Raw genomic sequence first — 19,971 nt, 5'->3', positions numbered from 1 at the left:
AATTTGACGAATAAGAACGTATTTTTGATTAGCTACAACTTTGATTTTACTGGTTTTATAGACTTTCTGAACATACAATTTTTTTTGCTTTTTTAAAAGCTACATTTCTGCTAAGAATATTTTTTTTGATAAAATTACTCGAAAAGTATTGACTTAGTTTAAAAATTATATAGTAAAAAAGTTTTTTAGAGTTAGTCAGTTGATCCATTTTCATTTTGGTACTTATTTTAAACGCGCGTTTTTTTACCCCCGAGAAGGGTTAACTGCAACAGTCATCCCCCAAGTAAAAGCAACTAACGGTACAAGTTCAACTTTGAAGTAGACAGTAAGTAGAACCTAAAACCAGATTTTCATGCAATTCTGATTTATTTGTCCCGATCTACAACCCTAAATCCCGATTTGTTTTTGTTTATGTACCGATTAAAAACAAATCGCACCTGGCAACACTAGTAATAACCCAACAGTAGCTTCTAATTTTTTCAAATGTTTTTTTTTGCAAAATGTATTACTGATAAATTATTTTTCGTTCTTTATTTGTTACATTGTTACATTTACATACAAAAGTAGTGTTTAATTGTCTTCACAAAATGTTGTATATTTTGTGTGTTTTTTGTAAAATTTATTACTAATTTTCCTTCTTTTTTTGTTACATTTACATAGAAAAGTAGTTTTTAATTGTTTCAAAAATGTTGCATGTTGTGGTTGTTTTTTTTTTGTAAAATGTATTACTAATAAATTATTTTTATTTCTTTATTTGCTACATTGTTACATTGATTACCGAATTGATAATCAGTAATCGTCAATTGTCAATTCAGTCATGTCTTACTTAAAATTTAGATAGAAACCTAAAATAATTTGCTCTGAAAAATGAAAATATCTCGAAAACTAATAAATTTGGACATAGGGAATGTTATATAAAAATTAAGGTACTTAAGGAATGTTACTTTTCAATAATGATATAAAATGCAGGGTGTTTCATTTAACATTACTGAGAAAATCATGTAGTTGCGTTTTGACTTACCCTGTATTTGATATAAAGAAAATTAGCAATATGACAAATATGACATTAATAACCCGTTGCTGTTGTGCTTATTTTTATTTATACAGGGAGTTGAACTAGTTACGATTTTCATACAAAATTGGTTATAATTTTGTAAATACCCTGTATAACATAACAAACCTTTATTATATTTTTGTATGGAAACTTAATAGGATTTCGAATATAAAATAAAATATAGGGTGTTCCATTTAAAAAAACATAAGTTTGGTCTGCCGCTGTGTTATCGAATACCCTGTAATATTCTAACTAATTTTGTAATGTGAAGCTCTAGGTTGGCTACAATGTTTGTTATTAACTTTTATTGCTATCTATTACTATAGCGGATATATTGAGCTTTACCCCAATAATCAATCACCCTGTAGTCTCCTTTTGGCTCAATATAACTATTACAACGATTTTTCAACTTTTTATGCCGTGCGAATAATACGATTATAAGGAGCATTAGTCCTGTAATATTTCCTTCGCCGTTTTATTTCTCAAATAATAATGTTTAAGGAGAGATCGAAAATCGCTTTTCTCCATATGCGTCATTTTTCCAAATATGTCAACTTTATGCAGCTGTCAAGGATATAATAATGGCCCCATCGTGCTAAAATTTGACATGTGTGCTTCAAAAAGGTTAGAATTTCTAAAAGTAATGTTTTCTGTGAGATTGCAGCGCCCTACTCGGCAAAGGAGGTTACTTATCAGACCACCAGAGAGTATTCTATACCCCATTCTTTTAATCACTGAAACTACAGTATAAATAAACCGTCTTGCAACAAAAATAAAGTATGTAATTTTTCAAATATTAATTTTTTATTTCGATCCAATTGTTTATTAAGATGTTCTTATAAAGGAAGTGAATAGTCATACTTACTGAGGGGAAACTATCACATGTACTGGGAGATAACTTTCCGGCAATGGCCATAGCTACGGTCTGATTTATATTACTAGGACCTACGTCTTCGTTTGCAAATTGTGTCTTATCAACTGTAAAGTGATGTAACAATGGAAGAACATCCATGGCTATGGATAATAAAGGTAAGTATAAGGCCGCTACTCTTTGTCTGGCGTCAGAAGAACTGTAACGTGGATCGCTATCGTGCCACAAGAGTAGCTGTTTTAATGTGTCCACTGCTTTTGTGTGTAAAGACGATTGACTGAAAAATATTAATTACAGTTAAATTAACAGTTTAAAATGTATACCGCCACAAACTAGCAAACCGATGCTGAAGTACAAAAGATTGCAACAAACCCAGTAATTAAAAAAAATATTTTGCCGCCATTAGAATATTCTGCCTAACCCGTACATTTATCAAAATATCACTATAAATATTCATTATATTGTCAACTTGTAAGAACTCTAGTTGAACTGAAATGCTGCGTCTATAGTATTTTTACTACAAAAACGTTATTACGTAGGTCAAAATTTTTGACGTAAGAGAACTGTCAAAACATTAGAATGTGACTTTTCATTATTGGCATGTTTATAATAATTGTCAAAAATAGAGATATTCTTGAGCAAGGAGCACATTTTGTTGCAAGTAATAAAATTTGATATCTGATGGGATATTGTAAAGATCTTCTTCCTTAGACTTCTACAAATATTTCAAAATCAAAAGTAACCAGATCAATCCAGTCCTTCTCGAGTTATAAAATAAAAAAAAAATAAGAGTCAGAAAAAATGGAGGGTATCAAATAAAATTGGAGGGTGCCACAAACAATTGAGGGAATCAGAAAAAATGGAGGGTGTCAGAAAAAACTGGAAGGAGGTACGATAAAATAGGAGGATGTCACACAAATTGAGTGCAGTGACTGTAGAAGGCAATTAAATTAATGTATTCCCCGTGCATGGCGACGGGCAAAATCACTAGTTAATAAATACATAAATATATAACTTTTTTGACAGTTTTAGAACATTTGTGCACTAGGGCAAGCACGTTTGGAAGGGCTGTGGAGGTCTGACATATGGGATAAAGCCGGGTTTTGAACGATTGGGAAGATAGGGATTTTTGGATGGCTAAGCTAGAACATCTCTTCGCGCATGCGAGCGTCAAAAAATTGATGCTTTTGAGATGTGGTGCTGGAGAAGAATGCTGCGCATACCTTGGACAGCTCATAGGACAAACGTTTCCATTCTAAACCACTCAATATTAAAAAAAGGCTGTCCACAATATGTCTGGAACGAATTCTGCAATTCTTTGGTCACGTGGTTCGCAGAGGTGACGACGGTTTGGAGAGATTAATTGTTTCTGGAAACGTTCCGGGGAGAAGATCAAGAGGACGATCAACAAATAGATGGTCTGACCAAATAAAGCATTCAGCTGAAAACTCATTCTGCGAAGCTCCTAGAGCAGCTAAAGATAGAGACCAATGGAGAAACATTGTTAGGAATATTCAGTAATGGGGAAACGACAAGAGAGAGAGAAGCTAGAACAAGTAGTAATCGAAGTGTTACGATAAGCAAGCCATATTGGAGATACAGCCGAATCAAGTTTGTGCAATAGCTATAGGGATTTGATTAGACTGGGCGTTGATACGGGGTAATTGTGTGACGAAGTATATTTTAATGATATAAGGTGGATATTTAAGATTATATGTGGTACAACGTATCCTAATGATTGACCTAGTAGGGCTGCGGATAGGAATCTGCGTGCATTGTGTAATGGGAGAGAGACAGAAAATATTTTGCATTTTATGGAGCAATCTTCTGTAGCACGGGCAGTCAGATGAAGTGATTTAGGAAAGGAAGATTGGCGAGGAAGAGGATATGCAGTGAATGCATGGAAGTTTTGATATATAAATAAAGAAATCTGTAATAGTAACACACCACTAAGATAAATGTTCCTCCCTTTAGAGAGATAAACCATAATCACGCCTTATATTCAACAGAATCAGCAAGCCTAGCAACAAATATTTGCTTCGTATATGTACGAATAAACTAATAAACTGCAATAATCGTTCGTAAAATATAAAAATTGTACTTACTGCATTTCTAGAAGAACTGTTGCTAAATCAGCCAATACAATACCAGATAAGAAATGATGCTGTCTATATTCAAACGACAGTTCCGCAAATGTACTAGCTCTCTCTTGACTAGGTGGTGCACCCGACAAAAAAGAATTTTGGCTGGTGGAACTTGTAACACTAGGTGATGGTGACACGTTAGTGTCCGTCGACATAAATGGAGAAGCGAACGGTAGATTGAGAGCTATATAATGTTCGTGGCTGCAAATAATACGAGCGAACTCAAGTTTTAATTCCACCAGCACTGAGTCTTGAATCGATGCTATTTTCGCCTGAAGTTGCTTGTTGTATGATCGTAACAACTGGAAAATCCAGCCGCGATCGGCTATTGACAAGAGGTCAAAGAAGAAGAAAGCTAAAGCAGCGTTTAGTTTGTGCGCTTTACGCATTTCACTTGTTGAATGTGAGATTATTTCTGCCGTTACTGTGTGCACTAAAGTAGATATGTCATCTAAGAATTGCTCGGAAAATCGTATCTTTCTTGGTGCGTCAAGAGATCTCGTGTGCGCTAAATGTTCAACCATACCTAAAAAAGTAAAAGTTACGTTGCACTAAAGTTTATTTTTTAACCAGGAGAAGTAAACTAAAAAGACAGATTCACACCCAAGAAAGTCACTAGAATAATAACCAAATACATATTTTTTGATTGATCTAGTCGGCCCTCAATGGTAATCCATAACTATTATATTAAATTAATACGTCGCTAAAGAGTTCCAAAAACAACTGTTTTTTTATATGAAAGCAGACTAACAATCTAAAAATTAAAGGAATAACATAGAAAACACAAAAATCGCCGATATCTTAATTATCCTATGAAATGTCACTAGCGTCAAAATTTGATAAATGTCATTAGTGTCAAAATTTTATAACAGTGGAGTAAACTTGCCTGCGGTTGGATCAATTACAAACAAGCAATACAGCGCGGTAAATTTGAATCACTCCTCTTAGTTAAAAAACAAACCATAGAATTGTATAAGGTGTTTTCATAATAACTGACAGATTTCCAATACCGTCGACAGAAAAAATAACAAAATATGATTTTGAGCGTGGAACGCTTTTATTTTTCTTTTTTTTTTGCCATACCCAATTCTGAACGTAGGCTGCTTCTATGCATATAAGATTTGACGTAAAACATGACTGATGTCAAATAATATAAAAAACAATGTTTATTTCATAAATAAACATTGCTTTTCGCTTAAATTAAATATCAAACAGTCACCCACCTGCCCCTTGGCAGTTTGAACATTTGATTTAAGGCTATGGGTACATAATTCGCAAATATTTTACGTGTATCCCTACTTTTTCTGTCTTTACACGGCAAATTACGTGTAGTAAAATTCACACTGGTGTGGATATGTAAACATTACTAGAATGTCATTCTACTTGAAAATGTCATAATTAATTTAAAGAGATGGCTTTTGAATGTTCTTGGATAACTGTTATTTTTATAATTGCAAATTATTAATTCAGTTAATAAATGTGATAATTTTTTCACTAACTATGTTTTCAGTGATTGTAATAATTTATTTGTACAACAAAAACTAATAATCAATCGAGAAAAGAGGAAAAGTGTTAAAGTGATTTTTTAATAATATGTTGTTATTTTGGAACGCTTACAATTTTGAACATCTCTAACAACAAAATACTTGGATCACAGGATATATCTGATGTATTCTCTGCTTGGATCTTCCACAAATAATACACAATAAATAACTTTTTATTAAGTTCACGTCTTAAATCAATTATTTATCAAATACACTATATATCAATAATATTTAATCAATTTCTCAAAATATTCCCGATGCAATGTCAAATATTTAAAATTGTCACTGATTGTCAGTGTCTGACTGACAATATATGCTGATAATATTATATTCGGTTGAGTGCGTTGTAAGACAAAGACAGATTTGGAAAATATTACCACGGCATTGTGTTCATTTTTTTCAAATCCTGAAAACACCAATAAATATTTTTGAAAAATTTAAACGCAGAATAAAAGACTAAATTATTACCGAGGGCCGAAAGTCCCTTAGAATAAATAAAAAGTTTATTTTGAATGAGATATTTGAAATTAAAAATCACACTAAATTTTCTCTTAGTTTTTTCACCCCTGTAACTTATTAAAATAAACATTATAGAAGTTCTCAGGGACTTTCGGCCCTCGCTAATAACGTAATCTTTCATTCTGCTTTTAAATTTTTCAAAAATACTTATTAGTTTTCTCAGGATTTGAAAAAAATGAATCCCCATTTGAATAGCATTGCAGCCGAAAATACGTACCGATCCTCTTAAGCGAAAAGCAATGTTTATTTGTTAAATAAACTTTTTTTTTCTCTTTACAGACTACAGTAAAATGTATTTTGAGTTAAATAAATTAGATACATTCTTCTTTTTGCAGCAATGAATTTAATTTTTTTGGCCACCCTGTACAAATAATTACATTAATGTTTATACTACTGAATAGAAAATTAAATAACCTTTCAAATGAGCTACCACACGACCCCTATTCCTATTTAAAAAATCATCGATTACGTCATCACGCTCAAATGGATGACTTCACAATTACGGCATATACAGGGTGTCCCAGACTAATTTATCCAGGCATCTCTTAAACGAATACAGATTTTCGAATGGGACAAAAACTAATATATTCCATTTGTACTACACTTTATAATATGAGTACAAAAAATCATCCTCTAAATATTCATCCATTAGTTACAACCCCTAACTTTAATTTTTTGAATAGCACCCTGTACCTTTTTTATAGTTTTGGAGGTGCTCTTTTATCGTCTATTCAAAAGATTTTTTAAAAATAAAATCGGTTTGTAAGTAATTAAGAAAATATCAGTTTATTTTTGTTAATTATGTGTCCCAGACTAATTTATCCAGGTTATATTTGTTAAACGAATAGATTTTCGAATGGGACAAAAACTGATCTATTCCATTTGTAATACACTTTAATATGGCGTAGAAAAAAATTATCCCCTAAATATTCATCCCTTAGTTACAACCCCTAACTTTAATTTCTTTAATAGCAGCCTGTATATTTTTTATAGTTTTGTATGTCTATTCTATCGTCTATTCAACAGATTTTTTAAAAATAAAATGGTTTAGGGGATGATTTGTAATTATTATTTTCTGACTCTACATATGTAAGCTTTGACCATATAGTTGTAAAATTTTCACTGACAATGAAGCATATTTCTTTTCTATTCTATTTTTTAACTATCTTGATTAATTTAATAAAAATAAAAAATAAACTGATATTTTCTCGAGTACTTATCAAACCATTTTATTTAAAAAAAAACTCTGTTGAATAGACGATAGAAGACCACATACAAAACTATAAAAAATGTAGAGAGTGCTATTAAAGAAATTAAAGTTAGAGGTTGTAACTAAGGGATGAATATTTAGGGGATGATTTTTTTCTACGCAATATTAAAGTGTATTACAAATGGAATAGATCAGTTTTGTCCCATTCGAAAATCTCTATTCGTTTAAGAAATATAGCCAGGATAAATTAGTCTGGGACACATAATTAACAAAAATAAACTGATATTTTCTTGATTATTTAGAAACCGATTTTATTTTACAAAAATCTTTTGAATAGACGATAGAAGACCACATCCAAACCTATAAAAAAATTACAGGGTGTTATTAAAAAACATTAAGTTAGGGGTTGTAAGTAAGGGATGAATATTTAGAGGATGATTTTTTCTACGCCATATTAAAGCGTATTACAAATGGAATATATTAGTTTTTGTCCCATTCGAAAATCTCTTTTCGTTTAAGAGATACAGCCAGGATAAGTTAGTCTGGGACTGTGTATGTCAAAAAATCATAATTTAAAAATAAAAATCGACCTGTCGCGGGATTTTTCTCCCAAGTTGTCCATTTTCGAAAAAATAAATTTATTCCATAATTTAGAACCTGTCTGTATAATTTTATTAAGTACCTGTATAAGTTTAAGTAACGTACCTACCTATACCGCAAGGGGCAACCGCAAGCTAACTTCTCGCGTCACGCTTTTTTGGAATGACACTCTGACGTCACGATTTTTAAATGACGCCCAATATGATTTTACACCCGCCAAAATTCCATACCGAACGATAAGAAGTATTCACTTAAAAAAATATGATCAATAAATTTTGTATTTCAGTTTTACTTACTTTTAATAACTAGTTCAAACAAAAACCAAGCATTTTGCATGGCCAAATCTTTGGACCTTCCACTAGACACGACCCATTGTAACGCCAATTCTTGATGGACAATTCTTTGGCATGAACTGGAATTTGGACTCAAAAGCTCGTTAGTAGGTACTCTCATACTAGCTGCTCTGTCTAGCCCTCTAGAATATTGAACATGAGCTACTTCCAAATCCGGATTTGATGTACTTCGAGTCATGGAAAAACTGTTTTCGTAATCTGGAGAGTTTTGATTGTAGAGAGGATGCGGCATATTACATTGGTATTGAATATATGTTGCTAGTAGTTGATTACGGCCGTGTTGATCGACTGGCAATTCTTGGACATTCTGAAATATGTTAATTAAAATTATAAATCCTAATTTCCTACGTAATAAGTTTGTAAATACAGGCAATTTGTTGCAGCAAAGCTTCTAAATTTGGTATAGAGCGGCCCATGAGGTTTCGACTAGAAATATCCAATCAACAGACAAAAACGTTAATACAGACAAGGTCAAGGGGAAATAGAAATCAAATTATGAGTAGAGGGAGGTGTTGAAACTGAGGTGCTTCTAGCTGATGCTGTTAGGGAACAGAAGCAATCCGAAACCATATAAAAGAAATCGAAAATTAAGATTTACAAAACCATCATTATACAAATAGTATGTTATGAATATTGCGTCATGACCAGTAAACTAGAAAACACAAATAGTACATTATTTGACGGTTTTAGCTGTAAATTTTAAAGAACCGTTTGGATTGACATAAAATTTGGCACACGCATAGCCAACATGTCAAAGAAAAAAACTGATATTGTGCCGATGTGTGCTTTTGCCCTGGGGGTGACTTTCACCCCTTCTCGGGGGTGAAAAACATACGTTCAAAATAAGTCCGAAATTCGATAAAATGCCTAATTCTAAGCAACTTTTATTCTATACAGTTTTTTTTTACTAAGTTAATACTTTTCGAGTTATTTGCGAGTGAATATGTTCATTTTTCAACAAAACAAACACGTTTTTAGACAATTTTCGCAAATAATTCAAAAAGCAAGTATTTTATGGAAAAAACCGTTGTTAGCAAAAGTATAGCTTGTAAAAAAGTGAAAAAAAAAATGGTGTATACATGATTTCTCTAGACCTAGTAGAAGCAGAGTTATAGCTAAAGAAAAATAGGTTCATATTCGCCAAACTTCAAATAAATATATTTCAACGTGAAATAACCAAAAAATGAAGTACTTTTTGGAAAGAAACTCATTACAACTTTTTTAAAGAGTTTAAAAAGCTTTATATCCATTTTTATAAAAAATATTCTGGCATCAAATGTGAGCAAGTTACGCTCAAAATACAGTTGGTCCGTTTAGATTTGGCATAAAAAAATGGGGAAAATCACCCCCGAATTAACAACTTAAATAGAATTAATCGTTACCGTTTCACATGTTGCTTTATTTATGTTGTGTTTATATGATCTGTAAGTTTCATCGATTCAACGTGCTTATTTTTGAAAAAAAATGGTTTTAAAATAAAATTTTTAAAATTTTTAAATCTGAAAAATGCTCTTTTTCAAAATAACTTATTAGTAATACGAAAAATCTCAAAAAGTAATAAAATGTACGTTTTACTTTTCTGAATATTTTGGACTTTTTGTTTTCCTGTTAGACAAAAATCGGTTATGCTATGGCTGTTCAAAGTTTGCATACACTCGGGATTAGTGACTCGTTCAAGCCATTTTAACTACAGCCTTTTCAAGAATAAGCACTTTGAACCGCTGAGACTTACAGATCGTATAAAGAATAAATAAGTAAAGTAACTTGTGAAGCGATAACGATTAATTTTATTTGATATGCTAATTAGGAGGTGCTTTTCGCGATTCTTTTTACCAAAAAATAAAAGGTACCAACAATATTTTGAGCATAACTCACTTACTTTTAAGGTTAGAAGTTGTTTTTAAAAACAAAAATAAACCTTTTTTTAAACACTTTAAAAAAGTTAAAATGAGTGTTCCCCGAAAAGTGTTCCGTTTTTTTTGGTTATTTCTCGATGAAATATTCGATTTGGAATTTGACGAATAAGAACCTACTTTTCATTAGCTACAACTTTGCTTGTAGTGGGTCCACAGACTTAATATATGTACCATTTTTTTATAAACTATATTTTTATTAGGAATATTTTTTTCGACAAAATACTTACTTTTTGACTTGGTGAAAAAACTGTATAGAGCAAAAGTTGCTTAGAATTAGTCAGTTTATTGAATTCCGAAATTATTTTGGACATATACTTTTTTACCCCCGAGAAGGGGTGAAACTCACCCCCAGAGCAAAAGCACACATCGGCACAATATCACTTTTTTTCTTTGACTTATTAGCTATGTGTATGCCAAATGTGTAAACCAAGCGGTTATTTAAAATTGAGAGGTTTTGCAATATTTTACCGTTAAAGAACGTACTAAAAAAGAAAATTAGCAGTTTTTTAAAGAAAAATTTTAAACAATTTAAAGTTTTGCTTTAATAAAATTAAAAATAATATTAAAAATAAAACTTTTATTGAGACCAAGTTTCACGTAACTCCTTTGTGGTTTCTATTGTTTACAAACCAACCGAATTCTGAAATCAAAGAAGGGCAGGGGAGATCTATAATTTGCATCTCACTTCCTGCCTGTTCAGCATGGCAAAATTCCAACGAAAACTTGGCCCCGATACTCAGTTAGAAGTAAGACTAATAGAAAATAAAAATTTTGCTGTAAAACGAACGATATCAAGAGACGTCTTATATTTCAGTTCGTTCAGAGAGTGCCATAAACACTCTTACCGGCTACAAGCTCCTTAGCTTTCTTCAGGGAGTGTATCTGGACGAACTGAAACAAATCCGACTCCTAGTATCGACTAACAACAAAATAACATGGATACCGTGGCCACATCTGTATAAAACAATTCAAAGTTTTACTTTAATATTTTTAATTTTGTTGAAGCAAGCTAAGGAGCTCGAAGCCGGTAAGGGTGTTTATGGCACTCTCTGAACGAACTGAAATATAAGACGTCTCTTGATTTCGTTCGTTTTACAGCGAAATTATTATTTTCTATTAGTCTTACTCCTAACTGAGTATCGGGACCAAGTTTTCGTTGGAAGTTTGTTGAATAAAATTAAAAATATTATTAAAAATAAAACTTTTATTGAGACCAAGTTTCTGGTAACGCCTTCGTGGTTTCTATTATTTACAAAGCCAACCAAAGTTTTATTGAAGTGAAAACTTCTTTAGGGACGTTGTGGATAGGGGAAAAAGCATTGAATTCGCGACCGTCATTACGACCGTCATCGCCTATGCTATATATTATGTGTATGTATATATAAATTGTGTGGAGGTATTTAAATTTAAAATAAATGTAGAACATATTTTAAGATGGGGAAAAAAGATTTATTTCGCGACCGTCATCGCGACCGTCATCTCTTCGACGAAATAAATTTTGTACGTATATTTATTACGTGTATCAATATATAAATTGTGTAGAAGTATTTAAATTTAAAATAAATTTAAAATCTATTTTAGGATGGGGAGAAAGGATGGATTTTGCGACTGTCATCGCGACCGTCATCGCTTCGACGAAATAAATTTTGTACGCATATTATTATAATGTACGTATAATAATAGTAATATCATTGAAGTGAAAACTTATTTAAGGACGTTGTGGACTTTATAGATGGGAAAAAAGCATTGAATTAGCGACCGTCATTGCCACCGTCATCGCTTCGGCGAAATAAATTTTGTATGTATTCGCGGTGTGCAAGTACTTGGAAAGGGAAACGAGAAACGACCCTGCGCGAGTCGCGGAGAAATATTGCAACTATCTTAAATAATTCATATTGTCAATTGAAATTGTCAAATTGACGTATATTTCATACCTTCTGTCAATGAAGCAGAAAAATTACATATTGCTCCACAATATTGATATGATATGCAATTATTATATAAAGGTAAATTTAATTAATTGTATTTTGCTTGCAGTACTGCATTTTAATAACTAATTTTATTTACTACATACAATTGTTGATGTTTTCATAACATAACCTGAATCTTATTTTTTCTTCTTATTATTTTTTTTGGACTATGGCCTTGACAATTATCCAGTAACCAGGACTAATATAATTGGCCAATATAATTAAAAGTGCGAATAATAGTACAGAGCGTAGAAATAGGGGTCGCTTTGCCGAACTTGCACGGTCCCAATACATAAATTATATTATTATGTGTATGTATATATAAATAGTGTAGAAGGCACGCAACGCGTATACAGTGCTAGTCAAAAGTCCGTACCCCCCCTCGTATCTTTTGAACGGTTATACCTATAATAATGAAATTTGGAGGGAGGAAATAAACGGACGTAAACTTCTTAACTAGTCATGACAGGTGACGTAATAATGACAGATGACCTTACAGAGCCACTGTGACCGATAATTTTAAATGGGACCTTATGGCAAGTGATACCTTGTTTAACAGGTATTCAAAATACCTATTCAGTCATACTATTTTTTTTGAGTTTAAGTTGATTTTGATTTTGGTGAATAAATTAAATAAACATAATATTGTAATTTCGCATTTAATTAATAAAAATTCAAATGTCCGCCTATGGTTTTTTTGTCAAAAAAGTTGACGTTTTCCAATTCTCTAGTAGTTTTTACGACAACATCAACCTTTTTGACAAGTAATCATAGGCGGAATTTAGAATTTTTATTAATTAAATGCGAAACTACAACTTTATATTATTTCATTTATTCATCAAAATTAGCTATAACTCAAACAAAATTAGTATGTCTGAATAGGTATTTTCAATACCTTTCAAATGATGTGTCACTTATCATAAGGTCCCATTTAAAATTATCTGTCACAGTGGCGCTGTAAAGTCATCTGTCACTATTACGTCACCTGTCATAACTAGTTAAGAAGCTTACGTCCGTTTATTTCCTCCCTCCAAATTTCACTATTATAGGTATAATCGTTCAAAAGATACGAGGGGGGTACGGACTTTTGACTAGCACTGTATAATATTGGTATAACACCTATTTTTGGATGTGGATAAAGAATTGATTTCGTGACCATCATCGTTTAGTCGAAATAAATTTTGTATGTATATATAATATCTTCTTCTTCAGCCTGTTTGCATCCACTCCTGGACAAAGGCCTCCGCATGAGTTCTCCATTCTTCTCTGTTTTGTGCTATTTGTTGCCAGTTTCTCCTCATTTTTGCTTTGATGTCGTCTAGCCATCGTTTTTGTGGTCTTCCTCTACTACGACTGTGCTCGCGTGGTCTCCATTGTACAATCTTTCTCGTCCATGTTTCGATGTTTTGTCGTGCCACGTGTTCTACCCAGGTCTGTTTCATTTGCATTTCAATTCTTTCAATTACATATTCCACTTTCGTCCTGATTCGCACGTCCTCATTTTGTATAGTCTGTTCGCTAAACTCAGACGCAACTTTCTAGATATTTTAGTCGGTTATTTTGCCAATTTTAGTAAAATTGGCAAAAAATAATTACTAAATAGTTAATAATCACTAAATAGTTAGTAATTTTGCCAATATTTGCAAAATTTGCAAAAAACAAAAAAAAATTCGACTAAAATATCTAGCCAGTTGCGTCTGAGTTTAGCGAACCGACTATATAATATGTTCCCTCAGAGATACCCCTAACATAGCTCGTTTGATCGCCCTCTGTGTCGTTCTCAGTCTATTGGCTGATACCTCTGTAAGTGTCATCGTCTCCATTCTGTGAGCCATAATTGGCAGAATACAACTTTTATATACCCTTTTCTTTAGGTTTATTGGTACCTTTTTGTTCTTCAACACATCACAGAGTCTTGCTACTGCTGCCCAAGTCATTCGGATTCTTGTAGTTATTTCTGCCGTTTGATTCTGTTTGCCTAGTTTGATCGTGTGACCTAGGTATATGTATATATACTTTTCGACACTTTCGATATCACCTCCATCTAAGTCGATTGTGATATATTGATTTGTCATCACTTTTGTTTTATTTGTTTTTGTCCTCTGTCTAACTTCTCTCTCCGTTCTTATTTTTCTTGTTGTTACACCTTTTGATACATTTATTTGCATAGTTGCATTGTCGTATATGTATTTGAGGATTATTCTATATCTAGAACCAATCCTTGCGTTACTCATTCCTTCTAATACGGCCTAGAGTTCTATGGAAATCGAATGCCTTATTGTAATCCACAAATGCCAAATGAAAAGGTTCATTGTATTCGTAGCACTTTTCGATAAGTGTCGTTATTGTATGTATGTGTTCTAGGGTACTATATTAACAGGCTGGTAACTATCGAATTTATTTGATAGCCTGTTAGTAATTATTTTTGTAAACATTCTGTACGGATGTGGCAACAAGCTTATTGGTTTGAAATTTTCGCGTTTGTGGTACCCATATATTAGGTGTATGTATATATAAATAGTATAGGACGCACGCAACGCGTGTATAATATAGGTATAGAACTTCTTTTTAGATTGAGAAAAGGCATTGAATTCGCAACCGTCATCGCTATGGCGAGATATTAGTAATTTATATACTATAGGTTGAATTGCGTATGTATAAGTTCGAACGAAGTTATAATAGTTGAAGGAGGGATAGGGTGTGTACCCGAAGGGGCTTGCTTCATAAGAAGTTTTCACTTCTGTCGACACTCCCACGAGTGCCCTAATTTTTTTAAATATTATTTTTAATTTTATTAATGTAAAACATTGGAATTGTTTTATGTAGATGTCGCTACGGCATCCATATCATGTTATTCTGTCGTAATTCTAGGTTCTAGGAGTCGGATTTTGTTTCAGTTCGTCAAGAGATAGTCATATATACACTCTTTGAAGAAAGCTAAGGAGCTTGAAACCGGTAAGGGTGTTTATGGCGTTCTCTGAACGAAATGCAATATAAGACGTCTCTTGATTTCTATTTACAGCAAAATTATTATTTTAAAAATTTTAAAATTACATTTTTTTGGATCGATTAAAGAAAATTAGATGTGGAGATCTAGTCAATACCATCAACTTTACCAAACTGTTGAAAGCATCAACTTTACCAAACTGTTGAAAGAAACACTTATTCATATCCCAGAATTTGTTAGTCTCTACAGACTTCGTTGGTATGATTATGTAGTGAGTATGGATAACGATATACTGTCAAGAAAAGCTCTTCTTCTTATGGTACCTATACGTTGCAGATTTTAGCGATCACCATTGCTATTTTCACTTTGTCGCAACGCTGAGCAGATCAGCATGGCTGTTTTATACCATTTCCTTAAATTTTGAATAAAACACATTTTTTTCATGGTACTCTTTTGCAATTTACTTTCCCTTCTCATTATGAGTCCAAGATATTGAAACTTTTGAGTTTTGGTAGTCATCAGAATTTCACATTCCTACCCCATTCTATGCAGGACCTCCACATCGGTAACTCAGCCAAAACAATATACGAAAAATACGCTTGTAACACCACATCTCTAGTATTTCAGCAGATGCTGAGTTTTTAACGATATGCCTCGGTTCCCGAAAATGTTTTGCTTTTATTGTTTGTTGTTTAATTCTGTTGACTGATCCCATCGGATATTTAAACTGCGATCGAGATATCTGACTCTTTCGATCTTGACAATACATCACTTGAGAAAGACACTCTGCCGAAACAGCTGTAGTGACATTAATTTGTAATACATTTTGTGTAAGTATTGAAAACAAAGTTTTCAATGGTTTATTGTTAGATAAAATGAACTTCCATCAAGTAATAGACGAATACATCACTTATTTAAATTAATATATTTTTAAGTTTGTTAATTTTCTTATTAACACTTGAATATACATTATACATAAATATTTCAGGTAGGGAAATATTTCGTAGATTATTTTACTTCTATAATCGTTAAATGCACTATTTATTCATCGATTTTTAGGCGCCGAGGCATCGTTTAGGCATGACTACTAAAATGGTGAAACTTAAATTTTACTATAAATAAATGATCAATCAAAACTTATTGGTGACGAAGAGAATCTAAGAGATTGCGTAATTTGGGATACATGTAGGAAAAAGTATAATTTAAATAATCTACTTACCGAAATTTTATCCAGTAAAGAACAAATGGCTTCAAAGCAAGTATGTCCAACATTCAATGTGTGTCCAGAAAGACGAGGAGGCTGTACTAATAGTTCAATAATATTATCAACAATTATTGGCAGGTATTTGACAATCGTTTCGGGCTTCGCTCCTGACAATCCTAACATGGCAGCTCTAAAACATAACGACAAAAACATAATCACGAAATATTTATAGAGTGAATTGTTGAATTTAGCAATGAGTAAAAATAATAGCACAGCAGCGCTGAAGATGTAGACGCCTTTGGTTTGTAGGGAACAATGAATGATCTTCACTGAGCCATGAAAACCTATCACTCATTGAACGACTCGAATCAATCGTGAGTTTTAACTCAAAGCTTCAAACTCAACTTGGATTTTATACTAAAACTTTTAAAAACATTCTGGCTGATGTAGGGCTCTAACCAACTATCACTATACCGCTCATCATGAAGTGAGTGCAAATGAAATCGGTTTTGTATTTTTTGTATAATGTTATTTTATAAAAATAAAATTAAAATTTATAATATCACCCTAATCAAACCCTACTTATCAAATAGATATTTCTCTGTAAAATTCAAAGACCAACAATCCAGCTTCTGTCCTATTAACTGCGGAGTTCCGCAAGGCAGTGTTCTCGGGCCGTTGCTTTTCTCACTCTACACAGCCGATATACCAGAGTCTAATAATACTACGATCGCTTCCTTTGCAGATGACGTATCAATACTAGCTGTAAATGAAGATCCCATACAAGCCTCACAAGACCTGCAACACCATCTGGACACCATCTCAAATAACGTTTACCAACCGCCACAACACATGTCCATCTGTAAGAATGGAAAATGTACGAATACCAACAGTTCTTCTTCTTCTTGATGTGCCTATCCGTGACGAATGTTGGCGATCATCATGGCAATCTTCACTTTATCTGCAGCAACGCGGAAAAGCTGCACAGATTTTGTGTTGAACCAGGTTCTGAGGTTCTTTAACCAGGATGGTCTTCTTCTTCCTGGACCTTGCTTTCCAAATATTTTTCCTTGCAGGATGGCTTGTAGGAGGGCATATCTGGATTCCTTTCGCATAATGTGTCCAAAGTATTCCAACTTTCGAGATTTGATGGTGGTTAGTACTTCTCGGTTCTTCCCCATTCTTCTAAGAACCTCCTCATTTGTGACCCGATCAGTCCATGGGATTTTAAGAATTCTCCGATATAGCCACATCTCAAATGCTTCCAATTTTCGGCACATATCCTCGTTCAAGGTCCATGATTCAACACCATAAAAAAGGACAGAGAAGACGTAACATCTCAGCATTCTTACTTTTATACCAAGAGAAAGGTTGTGGCTCTTGAAAAACGCCCCCATACGGTTGAAGATTGATCTAGCTTCTCCGATGCGCGCTCTTGTTTCTTGGTTATTGGTCCATTCTTCATTTATTATGGTGCCGAGGTAGTTGTAGTGCCTCACTCTTTCTACAGGGGTTTGGTTGATATAGAGTATATACCAACAGTAACAGACGCTAAATACCTTGGCCTCCATCTTGACCAACGTCTTACTTGGAAAAAACATATCCAGACCAAAAGAAGACAGCTACACTTGAAATTCCGGCAAATGTATTGGCTCCTTGGGCGCAGATCAAAACTCAACATCCAAAACAAAATTCTTCTGTACAAAGCAATACTCAAACCTATTTGGTACTACGGACTACACCTCTGGGGCTGTGCAAAGTCAACATCACTGAATATCATCCAAAGATTTCAGTCTAAAGTTCTAAGATCAATAGTGGATGCACCATGGTACGTTAGTAATCAAACACTTCACGAAGACTTAAATATACCTTTCATCAGAGAAGAAATCCATCGAGCCACGGAGTCACAAAATGAGCGTATCATTCACCATGAAAATGAGTTAGTAAGGGAATTATTCCATAATGGCCCTGTCACAAGAAGACTAGATAGAACCTGGCCTCAAGACCTATTTTAAAACTTAAACATAAATAGAATAAGATGATACATCATTGGAAGTCTCTTCTTCATGCCCAAAAACATGGAACAAATTTACTTAATACTCTTTTAATGATGTAGATTGTAAATAAACATAATTACATAAAAAATATGTTCGAAAGGTCTATAACTATTTGAAATATAATCTGCTTATACTTCAAACGACTGCCATCTCTAGTAGTTAAGATTTTTAGGCGATTTCTTATAATAGCTTAAGAATAAGATTCTCCGATATAAAATAATCAAATTAAATTGTGTAAACTATAATTTACGAAAACTTTAAAAATTAAGCAGTCAATACATGCTTACCTTAACTCATTTTCCGATCCAACTTCTCCCAACCTTTGCGGAATGATTCCAGTATGAACAAAATCATATGCGGCAAAAAATCTTTCGATCGGTGGATCGTGGGTATGTACTGAAGAAGCAGTGTCCAAAGTAACCGTAAACAAACCCTTATGGCTGTCCAGCCACTTTGTGCCGGGTAGACACACGTCGGGAGGAATGTAACTGTAGTTTCTCGGTGGAGGTTCTAACATTACTGGTAAACAGAACTCTCCTGATATTAATCGACCGTCTCTCAACAGAGGCAACCACTAAAAAAAAGTAGTACATTATGTCAAATTAAATATAAATGTTCGGAAGTGCATAATTACCGTTAGAGGTTACCTTTAGAAAAAGTAAAATCCTCTTTCAAATGAATAATGACGTAGGAGAAAAAACAAAGAGGCCAATTGTGTAACACCAGCATGAGATCAGATATAGCCCACAGTACTGGAAAAGTATATAGACGTTCATAGAAGGTTAACGCATATAACGCTGCTGTTGTGGTTTGATTTGTAATTTAGCTATCTATGCGTATATTGCGTGTGTATAGTTTACACAGATGAGTCTTATATCAGGTATCCTTCTTTGATATTAAACATCTAGGAAAGGTAATGAGGTATTAAACTCATTTTCCATGGTAAATGTTTTCGACCCTTGTTTATCCTTTAGATTCATCAGGCATGTGTCCAAGAACTCTGACTAATGTGGCCATATAGAGTATACATCGTCTATAACTCAACATTACAGTGGCTTTTAAATTTTGTATAAAAATATAAATTTCATGTAATCCAAAGAAAACACTCCCCAATAAAGTCGCCCAGAAACGCACCTGGAACGGCCGGGAAAAATTAGTATACGCTCTGAGCTTCGCTGATGTCGCTCCTAGCGGATTCTAATTCAACTTTTACCGGTAATTTTTAAATTTATTATTTAATTGTTATCGCTTAATATTTACAACGCAAAAAAGTAATTAAATTGTAATCGATTTTTTTAAGATTTTTCTAATCATTTTGACGTTCTATTGATAAAATATCAATTTCTTACTTCGGATACTTTGACAATAATCGTGTAGATGGCGCTAAGATTATTTATAATTAGATATTACGGAACATTAAAAAACTTAAATTCAGTATTTAAAACGTAAGTATATTTAAGGTAAAAATATATACCACTGCTTTGACCAACTAATATTGTTTATAATTAATGTTTTTAATTTTAATTTTAAATTAATCACTTTGACATTTATGTCAAATTTCCAGTAAACGTTTACAAACTTG

The 19,971-nt window shown here is 33.0% G+C and overlaps 1 protein-coding gene across 1 annotated transcript in view; it reads right to left on the bottom strand.

The window, feature by feature from the left end:
• The window catches only part of LOC114328867 (dedicator of cytokinesis protein 7), a 139,635-nt gene that overhangs the window by 49,315 nt on the left and 70,349 nt on the right, over nucleotides 1-19,971 (bottom strand). Inside the window, exons 10-14 of the mRNA XM_028277835.2 lie at nucleotides 18,677-18,963; nucleotides 16,348-16,522; nucleotides 8,239-8,602; nucleotides 4,031-4,595; nucleotides 1,920-2,202 (exon numbers count right to left, since the gene is read on the bottom strand). Coding sequence (XP_028133636.2) covers nucleotides 1,920-2,202; nucleotides 4,031-4,595; nucleotides 8,239-8,602; nucleotides 16,348-16,522; nucleotides 18,677-18,963 — 1,674 coding nt within the window. The remainder of the gene's footprint in view (nucleotides 1-1,919; nucleotides 2,203-4,030; nucleotides 4,596-8,238; nucleotides 8,603-16,347; nucleotides 16,523-18,676; nucleotides 18,964-19,971) is intronic.

This window comes from Diabrotica virgifera, chromosome 1 (genome assembly GCF_917563875.1).
Source record: "Diabrotica virgifera virgifera chromosome 1, PGI_DIABVI_V3a".
In the NCBI taxonomy this organism is placed as follows: Eukaryota; Metazoa; Arthropoda; class Insecta; order Coleoptera; family Chrysomelidae; genus Diabrotica; species Diabrotica virgifera.
This window is presented reverse-complemented; position numbering and strand designations above follow the sequence as displayed.